General features: G+C 45.6%; 1 protein-coding gene across 1 annotated transcript; it reads left to right on the top strand.

Moving 5' to 3' along the window:
• Positions 1 to 17,623: 17,623 nt before the first annotated feature.
• On the top strand, positions 17,624 to 19,443 carry LOC123042951 (NAC domain-containing protein 30-like). The gene is made up of 3 exons (XM_044465293.1): positions 17,624 to 18,324; positions 18,450 to 18,766; positions 18,838 to 19,443. The coding sequence occupies exons 1-3, from the start codon at positions 18,147 to 18,149 to the stop codon at positions 19,285 to 19,287; spliced, it is 945 nt and encodes a 314-aa protein (XP_044321228.1). The 5' UTR covers positions 17,624 to 18,146; the 3' UTR covers positions 19,288 to 19,443.
• The last annotated feature ends 809 nt before the right edge of the window (positions 19,444 to 20,252 follow it).

Below are 20,252 nucleotides of genomic sequence, written 5' to 3'. Positions count from 1 at the left end.
TGTCAACTTGCCACTCCTTTGTCTCTATGAGCAAAGGTTGTGTCAAACCACTCATCAAATTATCACTTCGTCCCTATTATGGGAAAGAATTAAATCAACGACTTTACCATGTAGCTAATTGTCACTAGTGCAGAACCGGGCAATAGCACCGGTTCGTAAGGCCCTATAGTGCCGGTTACATAACCGGCACTAATTTGTGGTCACTAAAGGCCCCCCCCCTTTAGTACCGGTTCAGCATGAACCGGTGCTAAAGGGAAACCACGTGGCACGAGCCAGCTCCGGGGGCCTGGAGCCCTTTAGTACCGGTTGGTAACACCAACCGGTACTATAAGGTTTGGTGGGTTTTTAGTTTTATGATTTCTTTTTCATTTAATTTTGTGTTTCCATTTTAATTCTTTTTCGTTTGCTGGTATTTTACGATACTACACATTGTACACGTTATGCATCATACATCATGCATGCTTTGTTTATCAACGCTGCTGCTATGTTCATTGCACCCGCCGATATAACATGCTCATGCATGTTTTGCATCATTACATCATCATATATATATATAATAACAAGTCCTACTAATCATGCATCATCATACAACTTCTACTCGTTATTAATAATAAGTCATACGATCATCATCCTCATATATAGTCATCGAACCCAACCCTACATAATTGTTCTTAGCACATGATCATCAGTATCAGGTAGGACCTAAAAACCCTTAAGGTAAAATAGCATAAAACAATATAGACCCTGACTCTCCATTATGAAGAATGGCGATCATCCTGTCTCCAATTCTTGCCTTTCGCTGCTTATTGCTTCCAAGAAGCTCCTTACGACTGTCCATACATTTTTTCCATTCTTTGATTGTTATGTCTCCACTTCTTTTAGAAACCCGGTATGGACAGTTGAGATTCGTAGGACGACCTGGTCGTATGTTCAAAACATGAAGGCTACCACGCGTATACATCAGATGAGGCACACAATCATTCGGGATTATCTGTTGAAAAACATAATAATAACTTTGTAGTTAGCAATGATGTACTAGTTTTAGAAGTGAGCAAAAAGATGCACGGATGTTGTAATAGTAAAAAATAATCTTACCAGGGTATCTCCATGGTAGTTACCGTAGTTCAACACGTGCACTAGTGGCACGTATTGACCATAATGTTGAGGAGTTTGATTGTAGATATTGTAATTCTCAAGATCAGTACAAAATCCGACCAGATGATTTTTCTCTTGATAAGTTAATTCGGAGCCTTCAGTGTAGTACGTTCTGTCTACCATCTTCCGCACATTCTTTGAAGAATAAATATAAGCTGTCAATGGAGATAAGTTGTCAACATTATATTTTGAAATAAACAATATAAATTACTTAATAACTATGTTTAGCTCACATGAGGGAAGAACTGGAGGTGTATCCACAAAGACCCAAATCGAAGGTGTCTCTTGCTCGATTGTAGGATCACCAAGATCCATGGTGACAAGCATACCCTCATCAAGACCATACATCTTGCAAAATGCATCCCAATTTTTGCAACCAAAATGGGTTACACTCTGAGCATTGTACAGCTTTACTTGAAAATCCACACCATGTTCGGTACTTAGGATAATTTTTTTGGTTTCGAAATTTTCATGGTCTTCAAAACCCATCCTCTCCAAGACATAGCGTCTTGCAAAGCATGGGATAAGCTAGTCGAATTGGAAAAGATGAAAAATACACGTTAAAATAGTTGAAGTCGTGCTTAATTACGAAAAAAACTATTGTCGTCGTTGCGTACCGTATGAACATCGCAGGTCTCCTCGAGCTTAATGCTGAAGCGCCGATCTTCGTCCAGCTCAATGAACCTGTCGCAGATACCTCGGTCGTCGTGGCACCAGTCGCACTCCCCCAGGCGGTTTTCGTCGTTCGATGAGTACGACATTTCCGGCCTACGTTCATAATTTAGTTTTATTAATTAAGTCAACTATCTAGTTCAACTACTAAGCACTTACTATAAATAAATAAGTAGTACTTACTAAAAACAAACTACTTCTATATATAGTAAAATAAATTAGTTTATTAAATCAACTAGCTAGTTCAACTATATATAAACTACTTCTTCTTTTTTTCCTTTTTCTAAATACTATGAACAAAAAAATCATTAAAATTCTATGAACAATATTAATTACCCAATCTAAATATCACCAAAAAAATCTATTAACAATAATATCACCAAACATGCATATTCAATAATAATATCACCAAAAAATCTATTAACAGAAAAAAATCTATTAACAGAAAAAAAATCTATTAACAGAAAAATCTATTAATTCAACTAGTTCAACTAAGCATTTACTAAAAATAAACTAGTTATATTAATTCAACTAGTTCAACTAATTAGGCATTTACTAAAAATAAACTAGTTCTATATATATATTAATTCAACAAGTTCAACTAAGCATCTTCTAAAAATAAACTAGTTCTATATATTAATTCAACTAGTTCAACTAATTAAGCATTATATTTACTAAAAATAAACAAGTTATTATATTAATTCATCGATGATAACATTTCTAACATTCTAAAAATAAACTAGATAGTTCTAATTCATCTAAACATTATATATAGAAAACAGAAAATAAGTAAAAAAAAACATGTGTGTGTGTGTGTGTGTATACGTGTGTGTGTACGTGTGTGTGTGTGTTTGTGTGTACGTGTCTGTGTGTATGTGTGTGTATGCGTGTGTGTGTGTAGTGTGTGTATGCGTGTGTGTGTGTGTGTGTCTCTCTGTGTGTGTGTGTGTGTGCGTGTATGCGTGTGTATACGTATATAGGGCGCGTACGGGTGGCGCGGGGCAGCGACGACGGGCGGCGGGGGCCGGAGACGGCGACGAGACGGGCGGCGACGGCCGGTGACGGCGACGAGATCGCCGGCGGCGGCGATATATATGGCGACGAGACGGGCGGCGGGCCGGGGGCGCGCGGCGACGACGACGGGCGGCGGGGGCGGCGGCGACGACGATGACGAGCGGCGGGGGCGGCGAGGGCGACGGCGGGGGCGGCGAGGACGACGAGCGGCGAGGGCGAGGGCGAGGGCGTCGTCGGAGATCGAGAAAAGTGGAACGAACTGGCGACGATAACTGATTTTTCGTAAGTGCCATATATATAGGGGGAGTCTTTAGTACCGGTTGGAGCCACCAACCGGTACTAAAGGCCAATTTTGGCCAGCCCAAGCGGCGGGAAACGAGGCTCTTTAGTACCGGTTGGTGGCTCCAACTGGTACTAAAGGGCACACATTAGTACCGGTTGGAGCCACCAACCAGTACTAAAGGCCATGCGCTGCCACCCGCGGTGCGCTATGTTTAGTCCCACCTCGCCGAGCGAAGGGCAGCCGCACTGGTTTATAAACCCAGCCGCGACTGCCCTTTCGAACTCCTCTTTATAGCAGGCTTCTGGGCCTAACAAAGCCGCGCTGCCCGGTGAGCCTCCTGGCCCTTCTGGGCCTGCATTTGCACACCCTAGGACTGGTAGGCTCACCGGGCAGCGCCCCAACATTTTTTTAATTTTTTTTCTTTTCTGCGTTATTTATTTTCTTCTATTTATTTTTGAGTAATTTTTTTATATAGTTATTTATATTTTGCTTTATTTTTTTCTTCTATTTATTTCTGAGTAGTTTTTTTGCCGTATTTAGTTTCTTTGTGAATATTTTTGCTTTATATTAGTTTTTTTCTTTTCTGCATTATTTATTTTCTTCTATTTATTTTTGAGTAATTTTTTATATAGTTATTTCTTTTCTGCTTTATTTTTTCTTCTATTTATTTCTGAGTAGTTTTTTTGCCGTATTTAGTTTCTTTGTGAATATTTTTGCTTTATATTATTTTTTTCTTTTCTGCATTATTTATTTTCTTCTATTTATTTTCTTCTTCTTCTTCCTCTTCCTCTTCTTATTCTTATTCTTCTTCTCCTTCTCCTTCTCCTTCTCCTTCTTCCTCTTCCTCTTCTTATTCTTCTTCTCCTTCTCCTTCTTCTTCCTCCTCCTTCTTCTTCCTCTTCTTCTTCTTCTTCTCCTTCTTCTTCCTCTTCTCCTTCTTCTCCTTCTTCCTCCTCCTCCTCTTCTTCTTCTTCTTCCTCTTCTTCTTCTTCTTCTTCCTCTTCTTCTCCTCCTCCTCCTCCTCCTCCTCCTCCTTCTTCTTCTTCTCCTCCTCCTTCCTTTTGCCATAACAGAAGAAGTCTGGAGTTGTAATAAGTTATTAAAAATAAAAAAGAGGTGCAATGCTCGTTAATTTGCTTCAAGCCTTTTGGAATAGTGTAAACTGCACTGCGCGTAGCTCCGTGCAATCTACCATATTACTAAAGGCTTGAAGCTAAGCAACGTGAGCATTGAGCATCTTCTTCATCGTCTCTGCACCCAGGGCTTATAAACCGCTCCTACTCCCTCTCTCTTGGCGAGGTGGGACTAAAAAACAGCTTACCCTTTAGTACCGGTTGGAGCCACCAACCGGTACTAAAGGTGGTGCGCTGCCTGCACAAAATTTAATTAGTGTCATTTAGCTCAAAACAAATCATTAAATGCATGAAAAATATCAAATGAAGGCAGAAATGGTTGAAAGTTGATGGCGTCGCTTTGAATGATGCATACTGAATGCACAAAAAGTCTGGAGTTGTAATAAGTTTAAAAAAATGAAATGTCTTTGTAGCAGATGAGTTTAATTTCGTAAGAAACCTGAATACTTCAAAAGAGATTGTCTAGTTTGTAAACGAAGTGCATCCAGTTTTTGCCGTAACCCTCTCTACTTTTTTGAACAATCTATGTGAGTGAAATGATGATACCATGTCAAGTTTCAACTTTTTCAGAGTTCATTTGTAGTGCTTTTCAATTTCCAGGTCAAAACAAATCATTGAATGCATGAAAAATAGCAAATGAAGGCAGAAATGGTTGAAAGTTGATGGCGTCGCTTTGAATGGTGCATACTGAACGCCAAAAATATAAGAGCATTTACATCACGATCTTATATTTCTTTAGAGTCTAAACTGTCAATATGATCTTATAACATCAAAAATACTTTGATCATCAATGATCTTTGTGTGTACAATCTGAATTGTCAATATGAGTCATCAACGATTTATAAACCGATGAAGACTCATATTGCGGCCACAAATTCTACACATAGAGTTCAATGAAGACCAAGTGCTTGTGATAGTTTTAGAAATAACATATTTAAGGTGGTAAAAGGCTTGTTAGGGGAGCGAGGTGGGACTAAAAACAGCTTGCCATAACCTCATTAGTACCGGTTCGTGGTACGAACCGGCACTAAATGGTGATGGTGGGGCCATAGCTTGACCGCAGGCTGACACATCCCCTTTAGTACCGGTTCGTGGCATGAACCGGTACTAAAGGTTCGCCACGAACCGGTGCTATTGATCGCCGCCACGAACCGGTGCTATTGTACACATTAGTGCCGGCTGAAATTCAAACCGGCACTATTGGGCTTCACGTATGACCCTTTTTCTACTAGTGTGTTAAGCCCTGTAAACTATGAAGTTTTTTTCCTCTTGGCAAGTAGAATGGCATTTCTTATTAGCACAAGTAGAATCATTATATGAATTGTTCAAGCTCCCAGCTCAAATAATTCGACCTTGAAATGCAAACAAAGATGAAACGTTTACCTGCTCCGCCGAATCATCATCCTCACGCTTGACCTCCAGCCCCGACATGGCTGCTATCAGGGTGGACGGCGTCGAGCACTCTTTTGAGATCTGAACTTGCATGTACGGACGCTGTTGGACGGCCAGCATCAAGGGGCGGCATACATTTGGGATGAGCTCGAGAAGAACCTCTCCCCGAGCAAAGCCTGTGCAGGGCCGATGAGGGAGGTCGCCCAGGGGCGGCGGACCTACGGGATGAGCTCGAGGAGCAGATCTCGCCGAGAAGAGGAGTAAATTGCAAAAAACCACCACAATTGAGGACCCTAATTCAGCAAACCACCACCATTCAATATTTTTTTTCAAAAAACCACCACCATTGTGCTAATAGTTTTCAAAAACCACTTATCACTTGATTATCACTGTATTAGAGATATTTGACAAAATAACTGACCGCTAGGTCCCATGGTCAGGTGCCACATGGCCAGGACGAGATAACGCCGCTAGTAAAAACAACGGCCCAACCTCACGCATCTCTCCCCACCCGGACTCACCCCCGCTACTGCCCAGAATCCAGCCGCCGGCGGCGCCCACTGCCTGAACGAGGAGGTCTCGCATGGCCGAGTCGACGGAGACGCCACACCGTCGCTGACAGCCGCCGCGCCGCCCAGGGAGGTCGCCGCTACTGCCCCGTCGCTCCACGACCGCTGACACTCCACGTCTCGGCGACGGATTCGACACCGCCGGCTTCCTTGCACCGCCCAACGACGGATCCAAGAGGCACCGGCGCCCACGCAGCCCCGACCGCGGCTCCGGGGCGACGCGACCTCCCCCTGTGCTAGCGGGCATGTCGACCGCCGAATCCAGCACGCGGGAGGGCCACGGCGGCTACACCAGCTCGCGACGGCAGCATGCACCAGGGCCTTTCCGGCCTCGTCCTCCCGCCTGAGCCACCACCTGCAGGTCGACGGGAGGGATCTCCAGTCGAGACCGCCGTGGCTCCCCGCTGCACAGTGTCGTGCGCCAGGGATCCTCCACTCCGTGGTCTCACCGGCGTTGTGGGCAGTTCCTGGGCACGAGGAGATCCAACCCGGCACCACTCCGATGGGCACCGCCGGGTGATGCAGCCGCGTCCTGCCGAGCCACCCGGCTCGGCCAAGACCAGCCACCTCCTGCTTCCTCTGCTTGCCGCCGGCCTCCAGCGATCCGTGACACCTCCGGCGACGAATCCAAATGGCGCCGGCCTCCCACGCAGGCCTCCTTCCTTGTCCGGACGCCGCCGGCAGCAAGCTCACAAACTGCTCGGTGGAATGCCAGATAAAGGGATGAAGAGGGATAGGAGATGCTGACAAGTGGGCCCTCATCAAATTAACAGTTGGCGCGGACGGTGTCAATTTTTCTTGCCACGTCCTCACTTGCAAGTGGGACCCAGCGGTCAGTTTTTGTGTTAGACGTCTCTAAACCAGTGATGAGTGTTTCTTGAAAATTGTTAGCACAATGGTGGTGGTTTTTTGAAAACAAAATGAATGGTGGTGGTTTTCTGAATTAGCGTCCCCAATTGTGGTGGTTTTTTGCAATTTACTCCGAGCAGAGACTGTACGGGGACGACCAGAGTCGGCCTAGGCGACCAGGGGAAGCCTCCGCGCGCGGAGTCGTCGAGGCCATCCCGACGGGAGGAGGGCACCGGTGTCTGGCGGTGAGGACGAACGACGGAACAGGAATCACAGGCTGGAGCGGCTGGAGTCGAAGCTTTGGGAAGTCGTCGTCAATGGCCAAAATTGGGGAAATTAAAAGAGAGAAGGGGGAGGAAGTGAATCGGTATCCTCCTACCCAAAAAAGGAAATGTACAAGCCAGTTTTATCCTTTCCAAACCCAAACGTGTTTTTGTGTAAATTAGTTATCAAAAATTCATTAGCAAAACCGATTTTGCTAAAATCCGGCTACAAACGCGTTTATCATGTATCCGGCCCTATCCAAACAACGCCTTAAGTAAATGGTTGTAGACTATATGGGGTAAACTAGCCGGTTTGTGAACACGAGGGGGTTACGTGGATTTATTTCCATCTCAATCTGTATATGTTCTCACGCACTCTTGTAATAATATCTTGAATATCTTCTCCTTGTCTCTTCTTGACACAATTTCGAATTCCTAAAACAATTAAATTAGCCATATGCATTCGAGGGATCCAGCCACCGGAAGAGGAAAGCAAGCAATGGAGAGACATACCGTACCATGTGTCATCGCCGTGTACACATTCGGTGTTGAAATCTATTTGTCGTTGATTCAAAACTGAAAAACGACACTGCATGTTCTCAGGCCCGTCGTTGGAGGTGGCCAAGGTGGGCGACCGCACAGGGCCCCCAAAAATTTGGAGCCCCCAAATTACTAGGTATTAGTAGTATTATGTTTACAGATTTAATCACACTTTGCCATCCAGCGGCAAGGCCTAAGCAGCGTACGTAGCAACAAAAATTCAGCCCACGAGGCCCGCTAACTGCTTATTCCCGTATCCATCGAGTGTTCCTGAATCCCATTGATCGCTAACACGGCGGCGTCGCCTGCTTCCGCCACGAGCAGACGTCCAATCGCCCGCCTGCTGGTTCCGCTAGTCACCCAAGACGTCATCCGCTGCTGCCTTCCAAGGTTCCGCCTAGTCGCTCGCCCGGAAAGCCGTCCGCGTCCACGGTTCCGCCATCGGCGATCGCCCAGGCTGCCATTAGGTATACTTAATTTTATCCCTGTACATGGTAAATTTCAAAATTTGATCTCCCTGACCTAGGTTAAGAGCAGGCCCTAGTTAGGAGTAGCGAGTAGGATCAGTTTGTTCATGAGCTTGAAGAGGCACTTAAGAGTGGAGAGCACACAGATATTGATGGAGCTGAATTGTGTTGCGAGCTAATTTTCGTACAGGATTCACTTCAAAAATCTATGGGCCCTCTTGATATTCTGAATTATTTGAAGAAGCGCTCCTTAATCTATCCTAATGTTGTTATTGCATACAGAATTTTGTTGACCATTCCCGATAGTTGCATCTGCGGAAAGGAGCTTTTCTAAACTCAAGTTGTTGAAGTCCTACTTGCGTTCTACTATGACACAAGAAAGACTCACTGGGTTGGCAACAATAGCACTTGAAAATGATGTCCTGAAAAAGATTAAGTATGAAGATATGATTGAAGATTTCATTTCAAGGAATACTAGACGAATGTTGACTTTTGGCAGGACATGAGGTTAGTTTATAGCTTTAGTATCCCTTTACTCTTTTTTTAGCATTAGTATTTGATAGAGAAAAGTATACTTTTCATCCCTTAACTTTTGGCAAAGTCTAAATTTGATCCCTCAACTATGAAACCGGACAAATTGCATCTACAACTCTTGAAACCGGACAAGTTTTGTCCCTGGAACAGTATCCATGCTGACTCAACGTGGTTTTTACCAGTCCAAAATGACACGTGGCCAAGCTTTTAGGTACAAAGAAGAAAAGAAAACGAGAACACACGTAGCGCTCATGTGAACTCCATTGAGGCAAAACATCGAACAGGTGTTGTGCGTGCGCTCGCACGGCTATGCTTCTCTCCTGACCATAACCCATCAGGATCTCCTCCGACACCCCCGGCTTCCCCTGCACGCATCGGCGTGGCCAGTAGGGCCGAGGACGGTTCGGCACAGCGAGCTTGGACAAGGGACGGATGCGGTGGCGACGACCAGCAGGGCCAACGATATCTCGGCCCGGCGAGCTTGGTAAAGGGCTCAAGGCGCGGATGGGGTGTCGACCAGCAACTTGGCAGAGGTGCGTGCAGCCGACGGACGATGGCTGGCAAGCTGGTGTGTGGCGGTGCACGCCGCATGCGTGGCCATGCGCTCCAGCTCCAGCGACTCGCGTTGCCGCCGTCGTCGTCCTCACACAGGCGACCTCGGCACAGTTCATGCAGGCGAGCTCGATGTCGACGGCACAGGCGGCACGCTGAGAGACACTCGCCAGAGCTGCCTTGCGGAGGTCGTCAAGGACTAATGCCACTTCGGCGGAGGCTTCCATGCCCACGTCCTTCGCCTTCTCCTCATGCTGCTCCACGCACTGGTACTGCTAGACGAAATGTCGAGCTGAGTTAGAAGGAGAAGGAAGAAGAAGACCCATCGGAGATTGCCACGTGGATGCAGACCCGGTCCAAAACCATGCCATGTCATTTGGAAACCGCTTTCAATCCGGAGAGGGACTTAACTTGTCCGGTTTCAAGAGTTGGGGGTGCAAATTGTCCGGTTTCATAATTGAGGGACTAAATGTAGACATCGTCAAGAATTGAGGGACGAAAAATATATTTTTCTCTATTTGATATATGTCCAAATATTGTGCAAAAGAAATCAGACTGGATTTGTGTAATAAATGAAGAGTACGAATGAGCTATATTAGTTCTTCTGTGATATGACTCTTTTCGAAGTTTTGGGCCCAATTTTGATTTTCGCCCCGGGGCCTCGAATTTCTGGAGACGGCCCTGGTTATAGACCAGACGATTGCGTCAAGATTCGAAATTTCGTCTGTTCCGCAGCATTTCTTTAGATGTTATTTACCTTAGGGTAGGGGTGAGAGAATGCATACTCTTAACCAACCATATCTTTCTTGTTTTCATTCTTGACTATCAAATTTGAATTCATTATAGCTTTCAAACCTAAACTCCAATTTTTATTTTGTTTGCTTGTGTTCCTCATGACGATGTCTCTGATAGAGATAATAGGCCCTTTCCATGTATTATTAATATGATCAATTCTAGCAAGTCACACACTCATATTCCAGAGATACGAAAGCAAAAAAAAAAATCCGCGGCCGGACTACCATAATATCTAGAAATGTAGAGCTTAAACTAGAAAGACTTTTTTGGATGGAAAAACTCCGACTTCCTAGTTTTAGTTACTAGAAACAGACCACTGTAGAATTTGATTCGGCAAATTTTAATAACTTTATCAAGTTTGAATTATTAAATTTTAATAAAATGAGGGATTAATTCATTAATTTTCAAATACTAAAGTTTAAACCCTGGACCCTAAATAGAAACTTAATATTACGAACTGAGTTGGTTCATATGAACTTGGTAAAACTTGGCAAAAACTTAATATTAGGAATATCAATTTTCAATATTTGTAACTTGGAAAAAAAATTAGTACTTGCTTATCGTATCATATAAAGTTAAGAGATTGATCTTCATTATTTTAATTATATTACCATGGAACCTATCCACCTCAGCTATTGGCCAAATCATCAAATGTAAGCGGTTAATCAATCATGTTACGTTACCTATAAAGTCGGCAGTTCCACAATTCTCACAAGAGTTTTCGTTCCAGTTGGATTTTTAGCAAAACGCTGAGAGCATGTGAGGCAGAAGAACAAATCTTATTTTTCTCAATGATGTTTCATCTAGATAGTTATTATTTCTTGTCACCCTAGGCTCAAATATTGCTTCTAGTATTACCACCAACTTATTTAGCATATAACTTAGACCATTGGGTATTTAATCATCATTCAACAACATTATTATGCATAAAAGTACTTATTTGTTAAAAAATTATTTTTCATCAAGTTTACACAATGTTGACTTGAACATACAAATTGATTTATCTTCAGATAAATCAAATGATGATTGAGTAATTTCATTAGAGGTAGAAGCTTGGACCAATGACTTAGTTATCTTTCGGGTCCTTTTTTGGATATAGACGGTACACATAATTTTCCTGTGGAATTTTATACAATTAAAGTTGTTTGAGTTCTTCTGCCTCACATACTTCCTTGACTAATGTTTGATCATGTTCTTTTATAGGCTCCTCACACATTTTCTGACGATTTTATTGCTTAGTCTTTGATTGACTTTAACTTCCTCGGTAAATTGCACATTCCACGCAGCAACATGCGGGGTTTCATCTAGTATATAGAGAACAAGACAAGTTTTTCTCTAGTTTTCTCACTCACTATCGTAATGATGGTGTGAATATCTTGTCGATGCCTTGATGATTAAATGTTGAATTTTTGCTTGATTCCGCATTAATAAAAGAATTTTTGGCTGTTTTCTCGGTAATTTTTTACAAAACAACTATATTGATCGTATTCGATTGAAAGATCCATCCACCCCAAAGAGGATAGCGATGGAGCGAGGAACAAACCATACTATGTCATCACCCTTTTTTTTGTATTCACCGTGTTATCACCCCACACGCGTTCCGTGTTGAATCTATTAGTCCTCGATTGAAATTAAAACTGAAAAATGACACTGCTTACTCCATGTTGAATTTTAGTTACCATTTATAAACTTAACTTTTTTTGGCGATGGATAAACTTAAACTATCCAGAGGAGCAACCGACACAAGCCGAATATGGTGAGTGCTCCAAAAGTAGTTGTCAGTCGAGATTGACATGTAACTGTTGTGTTGATGAACGAGATCACTGCACCACTATTCATAGCTCGGACCTCGCCCCCCCCCCCCCCCCCCCCCCCCCCCCGCGACACGTGTCCACATCCTATACCACCATTCTGCGCTACTGCTAACAATACTTACCAGTAACATTGCCCATACCAGCGGTAGTACTGGGTTTAGCTGTAGCGCGATAGCAGTAGCGCTGGGCCCAGCGCTACTGCTATGCATATTTCAAGCGCTATTACTAGGGTTTTCCCTAGTACTGATAGCTCCGACCTTGCCCCCCCCCCCCCCCCCTACCGATACAGAAGGTAGACACGTGTCTACATCCTATACCACCATTCCACGGTAGGGTTGGCTCGTACCTTTTTCCATTTCTTTCTCGATATACTTCAACCTGTGGAAACGTATACGTACACACTGATTCTAACATGCGTACAGCTACTGTCCGTCCGTACACTCTGCTCGACCAAAATTAATCTTCTGAGTGATACTATACGTGGAGCTAGCTACTCTGTGCATACGTATTCAACTCTAAGTGATCTGGACCGCACATGCCCGCCCGCAGCTAGAACCATCAATCTTCCAGGGATCCAATGTTGTTCTGCTAAAGTGATATTGACGCGTAACATCTCTCTTACCATTGGCGATACGAAAAGGGTCTTCCCGCTTTATAAATAAAGCAACAATCACCGAACAACCACAATCTGCCGATACAAACACACACACCGCACACCACACACACCCAAGGCTGGATACAAAGACGCTGAAAACAACAACACAATCCCAACAAAATCCTAGCAAACAACAGAAGAAAACAATAAGCACTACTACGGAGAAGTCGGGGCCCTCAACCGTGGGCAGGCCACCGTGAAGAAGAGAAGTCGTGTAAGACGAACAATGAGCTCCAAGACGGCGCCTTTAGCAAGGGAACGACACCATCGCATCGCCACCGCCCAATCCAAGGATTAGGGTTTCCCCCAGAGCACCCCGAGGACAAATGAGATGCCGCAACGGCGCCTTCAAGAAGGGGACGACATTAGAATGCTGCCGCCTTTGGCCTGGTAAAGTAGAACGGTTTTCACCCCGGCCAACACTCGCGTTCACCGGATTGTGTTATGAACAACCGCAATGCCAGCATTGAATGACCCAGCCCGGTCAACATGCCGCCCACACGGCCATGGAGACTGGACAACGCCCCAGCCGCGTGCTCCGCCCATCAGCACCCCGGCTACCACCAACCAGGCCGCCGCCACGGCATCCGAGCCCCACCCTCATCCAGGACATACCAAACCGACGCGGCCGACCGGAACGAAGCGGAAGACACTCTTCCACCCTAAAGCCGACACCTTGGTATGGTCGATGATCTCGACGGCGGGATCAGTGCCAGGGGAACTCCGGCGGCCACCCGAAGCGGCCGCCAGATGCAACAGAGGGGCACCTCGTCCCCTTCCCGAAATCCCCTGCCACTCCAGCCAGCCTCGCGTGCACCCACACCACACCATGGCGCCACCTCGGTCCGATGAGCCCGTCGCTGAATCCAAAGAAGAGGGATGGAGCTCACCCAAGTCTGACGCAGACGAACTGCCGCCAGAGAGACCCGCCGTTGCCATGCGTAGATCAGACAATCACCAGGCCGCAGCAGCGCCGCTTCAGACCACCCCACTCCGAGGTCAAGACCGACCTCGACCACCACCCCGCTCCGCCCACCACCATCTAGGAGTCGGATCCGGGCGGATCAGGTCGGATCCGCGCCAGCACGCCTCCGCCCAGATCGGGATCCCCCGCGGCCGCCACGCCACAAACGAGCTTATTGTTTACCATTGGCGATCACGGGAATATATAATATGGGACCAATAATCTACTCCCTCCGTTTCATAATATAAAAACATTTTTCAAGCTTTGTTAATAAGGCGGTTTCTTCTGGGACCAACCTACTGTTGATATATATCTAACTAATTCTCCATCAATGATTAGCGTCGCAATCACAGCCCCACGCTTTTCAGTTTTGTGTACGTCTCACAACTTGCATCCATCAGCATGTACACTGGTGTACTATAAACGAGTTAACTATGATTTGTGTATTCTACCCGCCCAGCCGTAACGTAGGATGCAAGCAACACAGTGGAGAGACATACACACGGCTTGCAGTGGTACGTACGTTGCACCCTTCTCTGCCACTGTTAGATTTCTATTGGCGCTAATTAACTATCTTACCTAAGAAATTTCTTTGTTTTCTTTTCGCTTTTTCCCAGAAGTGTAATTTGCAGCTTTTTTTAATTGGGACCGCCAATTGGCCGGTATGTTCACGAGAGAACAAAATCAATGTTTCAAATCCAACGGCTGGCGTGTTTCTTCCTCATCCTGCCAGAATCTTCCTCCTTTGACCAATCCAGCATCAGATAGGCTGGAACTTTTTAAAGTCACTGGAGTATGTAATTTGCAACATATGTTGTATGGATCCGTCTAATCTACGCATCAGATACGAAGCATGCAACTAAAAATCTACGGCCGCCGCTCCTACCCTACACACTGTGTGTACTAGTGTTTCTTCTGCCTCCCGCTGGCGCCGTCGCTGGTCTATCTCGTCTCCTGTGGTCTTAGGACCATGAAGGCGCGATGGATCCGGCCAAGCTTTCAAATCTAGACCGATATGACCAATATATAGGCCGATATAGCACTTTTGGGGCTCTATCGATATAAACATAACATATCATTTTGCAAATATCATATTCCCGCATATCATCCGATTTGGACCGAAATATCGACCGATATGGCTGATATCTAGCCCGATATGTCAAGCGATGTAGAACAATACATAGATGACAACAATTCTTTATTGGATAGCAGTGAAATAAGATTGTGCAATTATAACTTCATTATATATTATCAAAGTCATTCACAATGTTTCGTTAAATTGCATATATATCATACTGTTTTTAATCATAGAATAAGGATTTTTTGAATCACTCCTTAGTAGTTTCTCAATCAACAAATTAATGAACTAAAAATAAATGTTTTGAACAAGAATAATGAAAACAACTAGACATGTGTTCGCCGATATATCACCTGATATCGGACATCTGATATGTCAAAGCCAAACCGATACGAACCCGATATCTGATATTTTGAAGCTTGATCTCGGCCCTTGCCGGCGGGAGGGCTCCGTTTCTGATGTTTTTTTGTGTTTTGTTAGGGTTTGTGTTCTACTCAGAGATGTGAGGCGGAGGCAGCTCTCTCCAGATGGAATAAGGTCCTCCCCGCCTAGCCCCCATTCCGGTGGTGTTTTTAGCATCGTTGGAGGGCGTGTGAAGGTTTGTCTCTGGCGGATCTCGTGGAATTCGGTCGGCGTTTGTCTTCGGTGGATCCACGTGGATCCGTTCTTCGTTCATCTATGTTTGTGTGTGTACAAGTTGGATACTTCTGATCTACGCTTCTCTTCATCTGCGGCGGTTGCTGTTCTGGTGCGTTGGTCCTATTGGGCCTTAGCATAATGACTTCTCGACTGTCTACTACAACAAAGGTTTGCCCGGCTCCGGAGAGGGAGGAGCGATGACCGTAGCGCGCCTTCGCCTCGCTCCAGTGCTTCTAGTCGTCGTTGGGTGGTCTGCGGACCTGGATGTAATTTTTACTTTTGGTGTTCTTTGTACTATCTTGACATTTTATGAATACTCCCTCCGTTCCAAAATATAAGTCTTTCTAGAGATTCTAACAAGTGACTACATACAGAGCAAAATTGATGAATACTCCCTCCGTTCCCAAATATATGTCTACATACATCCATATGTTTTAGTTCATTTGAAATGTCTAGAAAGACTTATATTTAGGAACGGAGAGAGTAGATTAGAAGTTTTCCGTGCAAAAAATGAAAAATACGAAGCATGCAGCGACATGTCCTCATCAATATATAGATCGAAATGGGCGGCCACGGGCATGCAATATGCATACGCCATGATGTGCACAATCTTGGCAAGTAAATCGCAGATTGAGTAGAAGCATGGCATTCACCAAGCCGGACAGCGACAACTCACAACTTCCGCCGTCGTATATACAGTACAGTACAGTGTAAGTGTAGTATTTCTAGTGCTGTATAAAGACAGTGGGACAGGATGGAGATGCAATGATTGGCTGCGCACTGCCCGAGGATGATTCGCTCGCCGGTGGCAGGCCCACCAGTAAGTGCCTGCGATTTTCCACAGGGAATCTATATGTGTATATCCTCATTTCCTAATTGTATCTGCACCCAGAATCCCGGACCAACGTGAGCTTTGAGGGAGGCAGGCTAACGTGTGTTGCAAGCAGCAGGGAAGATAGATTGTCATTCTTGCACACCAATATAACGGCGGCGGTAAAGCTAGCTAGCGAGTTGATCAGCTGACAGAGACTGATGCAGACCGACAGGCAACCGAAATATGCTTATGGATTCGTGAGTGGGGGCGGTCGCTGCTCGCTAATTAGTCCATCTTCTTGGTCTTAGCCGACCAAATCGACAGCCACCACCAGCCCCCTGCCTTCTCTAGCTAGCCAGTAGCCACCCCCACGCGCAATCCAGGGCTTTTCACTCACTTGTAGAAGAGATCGATTAGCCCGGCTCCGGCCTGCTCTCTAACCGGTCACCGCGGGTGCAAAAATCTACTAGTGGATGTGATCGGCCAGGGAAGTGCATGCTTCCAATCTAGTGCTCTCTGGGTGTTATAAATAGGGCTCCAATCAAGCTACCAACCTCATTCTTGCTTACTAGTACTGCAAATTGCAATTGAGCGAGAGACCCTCACAAGAACTACCTTCTGGTGGTCCTCTGCTGCTACCTCGTTTCCCAGCTGCTTGGTTGCATCTTCTTCATCATCTTCTCCTCGGTTGGGTGAGTCCCCACCAAACAAGCGAATCATTTTGTTTGGTTATATGGTTCAATTTTGTATATACTCCTATGTACTTTGCATGTCAATTATTTTGTTTGGTTGAGGGCATCTAGAGAGTTATGTACACGCTAGAGCTAGTCAGGAGCCCGGCTAATTTTAGTGCAGTGTGATGTGGCACCAATAGCTAGCTAGTAAGTACTTTCATGTATAGCTAGCATATGCTACTATACCGGTAGAGAAGGGGACAATATGCACTTGCATGCTAAAGTGAACACCATATTCCTGCTGGTACTCATCATAGACTCATACTAGTACGTACTCTGTTGAGTTCGAATTGAGGTTGAAATTCGTCTCTGCAACGATAGTCCTGCTCGATCGATCAAATGATGTACGTCAGAAACCATATTCCTCTGCTGGTACTCATATTACAGCAGAGCCTGAAATTCGTCCCCGCGAGACGGTACGCATAGTTCAGTCGTCTAGTCCACCACAAAATTGACCGGAGACCAGATGTTCTCGCTCTACCCATAGTATAGGTACCTGTCCAGTACCAGTAGGCCGGCGCAGAAAAATGATGGAAAAAATACAACAGAGAGAGAGGAGATTAATCCTGAAGTGCACTCAAAGCTACATGCTGGCCTTTGCATTCATGCCCCTAAAAGCTTCACTCTCACAGCTATATGCAGGTCCTTTTCAATCCTCTTTTCTCTTCCATCTTCTTCCTTTCCAACTTCACATTACAAGCTAGACAATTCCATGGCATCAAGTGGTTGCAATCAGCCTGGATTACAATTGTACATGCGTGTGCTCATACATGACATGATTGCAGTGCACCTATAGTAGATAGATAGACAGACAGATTTGGTGTGGGCTATATAGGCTGCTAGAGCTGGATTACAATATAAATAGCAGTTCATATGAGCGTGCGCATACATGTGTCATGTGTGAGCTCTGCTCTGCTTGCTGTCAAGAGTCTGTGCTCACTGCTCACCTCTCATTGCAGTGTTGCACGAGTGCGCCCAGCCAGCAGCCATGATCCTTCTCTAGATCTCTAGCTATCTATAATGATCCTTTTCACCTTCTTTGTTCCACACGCATACAACATATATATACGATCGATCGATCGGTCGACGAGCTAGCACCATTGTTTCCCCTCTGAGAAGATCAGTTGTGGCCTCCACACATGCTTCTACTTAGCAGTAAGTTGAAAAGCTTGTGCACTTGATTTCAGTTCACAAGACATCGAGCTAGCTTGCTACCAGGCAGAAAGGTAGATGCTAGCAATGGAGCATCAGCAGGAGGAGTCGTGTGTTCCCCCGGGGTTCAGGTTCCACCCCACGGAGGAGGAGCTGGTGGGGTACTACCTGGCTCGGAAGGTGGCCGCCCAGAAGATCGACCTCGACATCATCCAGGAGGTGGATCTCTACCGGATCGAGCCATGGGACCTCCAAGGTACTACTCATCTGAATTTTGAAAGTTGTCTTGTGATTTCTACTCCAAAATACTTGTCGTGGTTTCAATAGTGTTCTACTCAGGTGGTGATTCACATTGAATATTAACACAAATGGATGGTGCAGAGAGGTGCGGCGGCGGCGGCAGGGGAGGACGGGGAGCGTGTCAGGTGGCGGAGGAAGATCAGTCGTTGTCGGAGTGGTACTTCTTCAGCTTCAAGGACCGCAAGTATCCGAGCGGCACGCGCACCAACCGCGCCACGGCGGCCGGGTTCTGGAAGGCCACCGGCAGGGACAAGCCGGTGATATCGTCGAGGAGCCGAGGGGTAATCGGCATGAGGAAGACGCTGGTGTTCTACAGGGGCCGGGCACCCAACGGCAGGAAGACCGACTGGATCATCCACGAGTACCGCCTCCAGACCAGCGAGCACGCGCCCACCCAGGTACGCAATTCTTCAGTTCTTCTTTCCCTTCTTCTTGAGAATTTGGCGTTCATGATCAAGGTGGTGTGCAGGACGAAGGTTGGGTGGTGTGCCGGGCGTTCCAGAAGCCGGCGCCGAACCAGAGGCCGTCCTACATCTTCCCCGCGTACGCCGCCGCTCCGGATTTGGGCGGCTATTACGACGCGCGGCCCTGGCTGCAGCTGCACGGCCAAGGTGGCGGTGACCTCCATTACCTGCAGAGCGCCGCTGGCGCTGCCGCAGCCGGCGGCCTCGACGTCAAGTACTCCTCCGAGGACCTGCTGGACTCCAAGCAGAGTCTCTTCGACAATATCCCACAGCTTATCCAGAGCCCGCAGACGACCGCCCTTCTAGGCTGCGGCGACGATGCCATCCTCCAGCAGCAGGGACAGGGACAGACGGTGCTCGGAATCGACTGGAACTTCCTGGACAGCCTGTTGTCCACGTCGCAGCTGCACGAATACTCTGCCACTGCTGCGTCCCATCTGCACCTAGAGCAGTGAAGTAGAGTTAGCGGACATACGGCCCTAGCAGCATCGATTTCATTTTATATATGATTTCATAGTAGATGATGTCAGGGACACTTGGTTGACACTTGTACCTAGCTAGACTAGTCTGTTCCACTTAGTGCGTCATGTGTTTCCCTGTAGACCACTCTGTTCCACTTACTGAATATAAGTGTTTCACTGTAGACTACTCTGTTTCACTCACTAAATTTCAGGGACAGTTGATTTATCGTACGCATGATTTGCTAATAATAGTCTACTAATATCATACGCATGATTTGCTAATAATAGTCCATGTGTTTGTGCTGCATCTTTGTGTGGGTTCTAGTTTACAGCAGGCAGGCATACCACTCTGTTTCACTCACTGAATTTTAGCTGATCATCGTCACTCATCAATGTACGTATATGTTTCTCTCAATGAACAATCTTTAATTTGACCATAGGCATGAGAAATTTTTGGTTGATTTGTCTGGGCCGTACACAAACGGTTAATTAAATGCGTGATGTGCCCACGGGGATTAGTTAACATCAATTTAGTGTGATGTTGAGTTGATTAATTGAGTTTCCCTGTAGATCCTCTTCTCCTATGTAATTTAATTTTACGCGTCATGATATTTTAGGTTTGAGTCATAATTAAGTCGACATGCAGACAGATAGATGGGTCACCTACTCGCCATTCAGTACACATCGAGTATCTATCGATAGTCAACAAAGTGACAGGGACTTGCACTACCTAGAAAAGTATGTATCTCGACTGCATACTGTTGCTTGTGGCCGCTGTATAAGCTGATCATTAAAATGTGTTTTTCTGACGGGATCAATTGGTTGGTGAATACGTACGATATCGATGAAATACCTACTAAAAGGAAAGGATGAGATTTTTCGAACCTGTTAATATCAAATTGCACTTCATAAACTAAGCAAAAATCATATTTCCGGATGTCATAAATTCTGGGAAGTAA

This window comes from Triticum aestivum, chromosome 2B (assembly GCF_018294505.1).
Source record: "Triticum aestivum cultivar Chinese Spring chromosome 2B, IWGSC CS RefSeq v2.1, whole genome shotgun sequence".
NCBI lineage: Eukaryota > Viridiplantae > Streptophyta > Magnoliopsida > Poales > Poaceae > Triticum > Triticum aestivum.
This window is presented reverse-complemented; position numbering and strand designations above follow the sequence as displayed.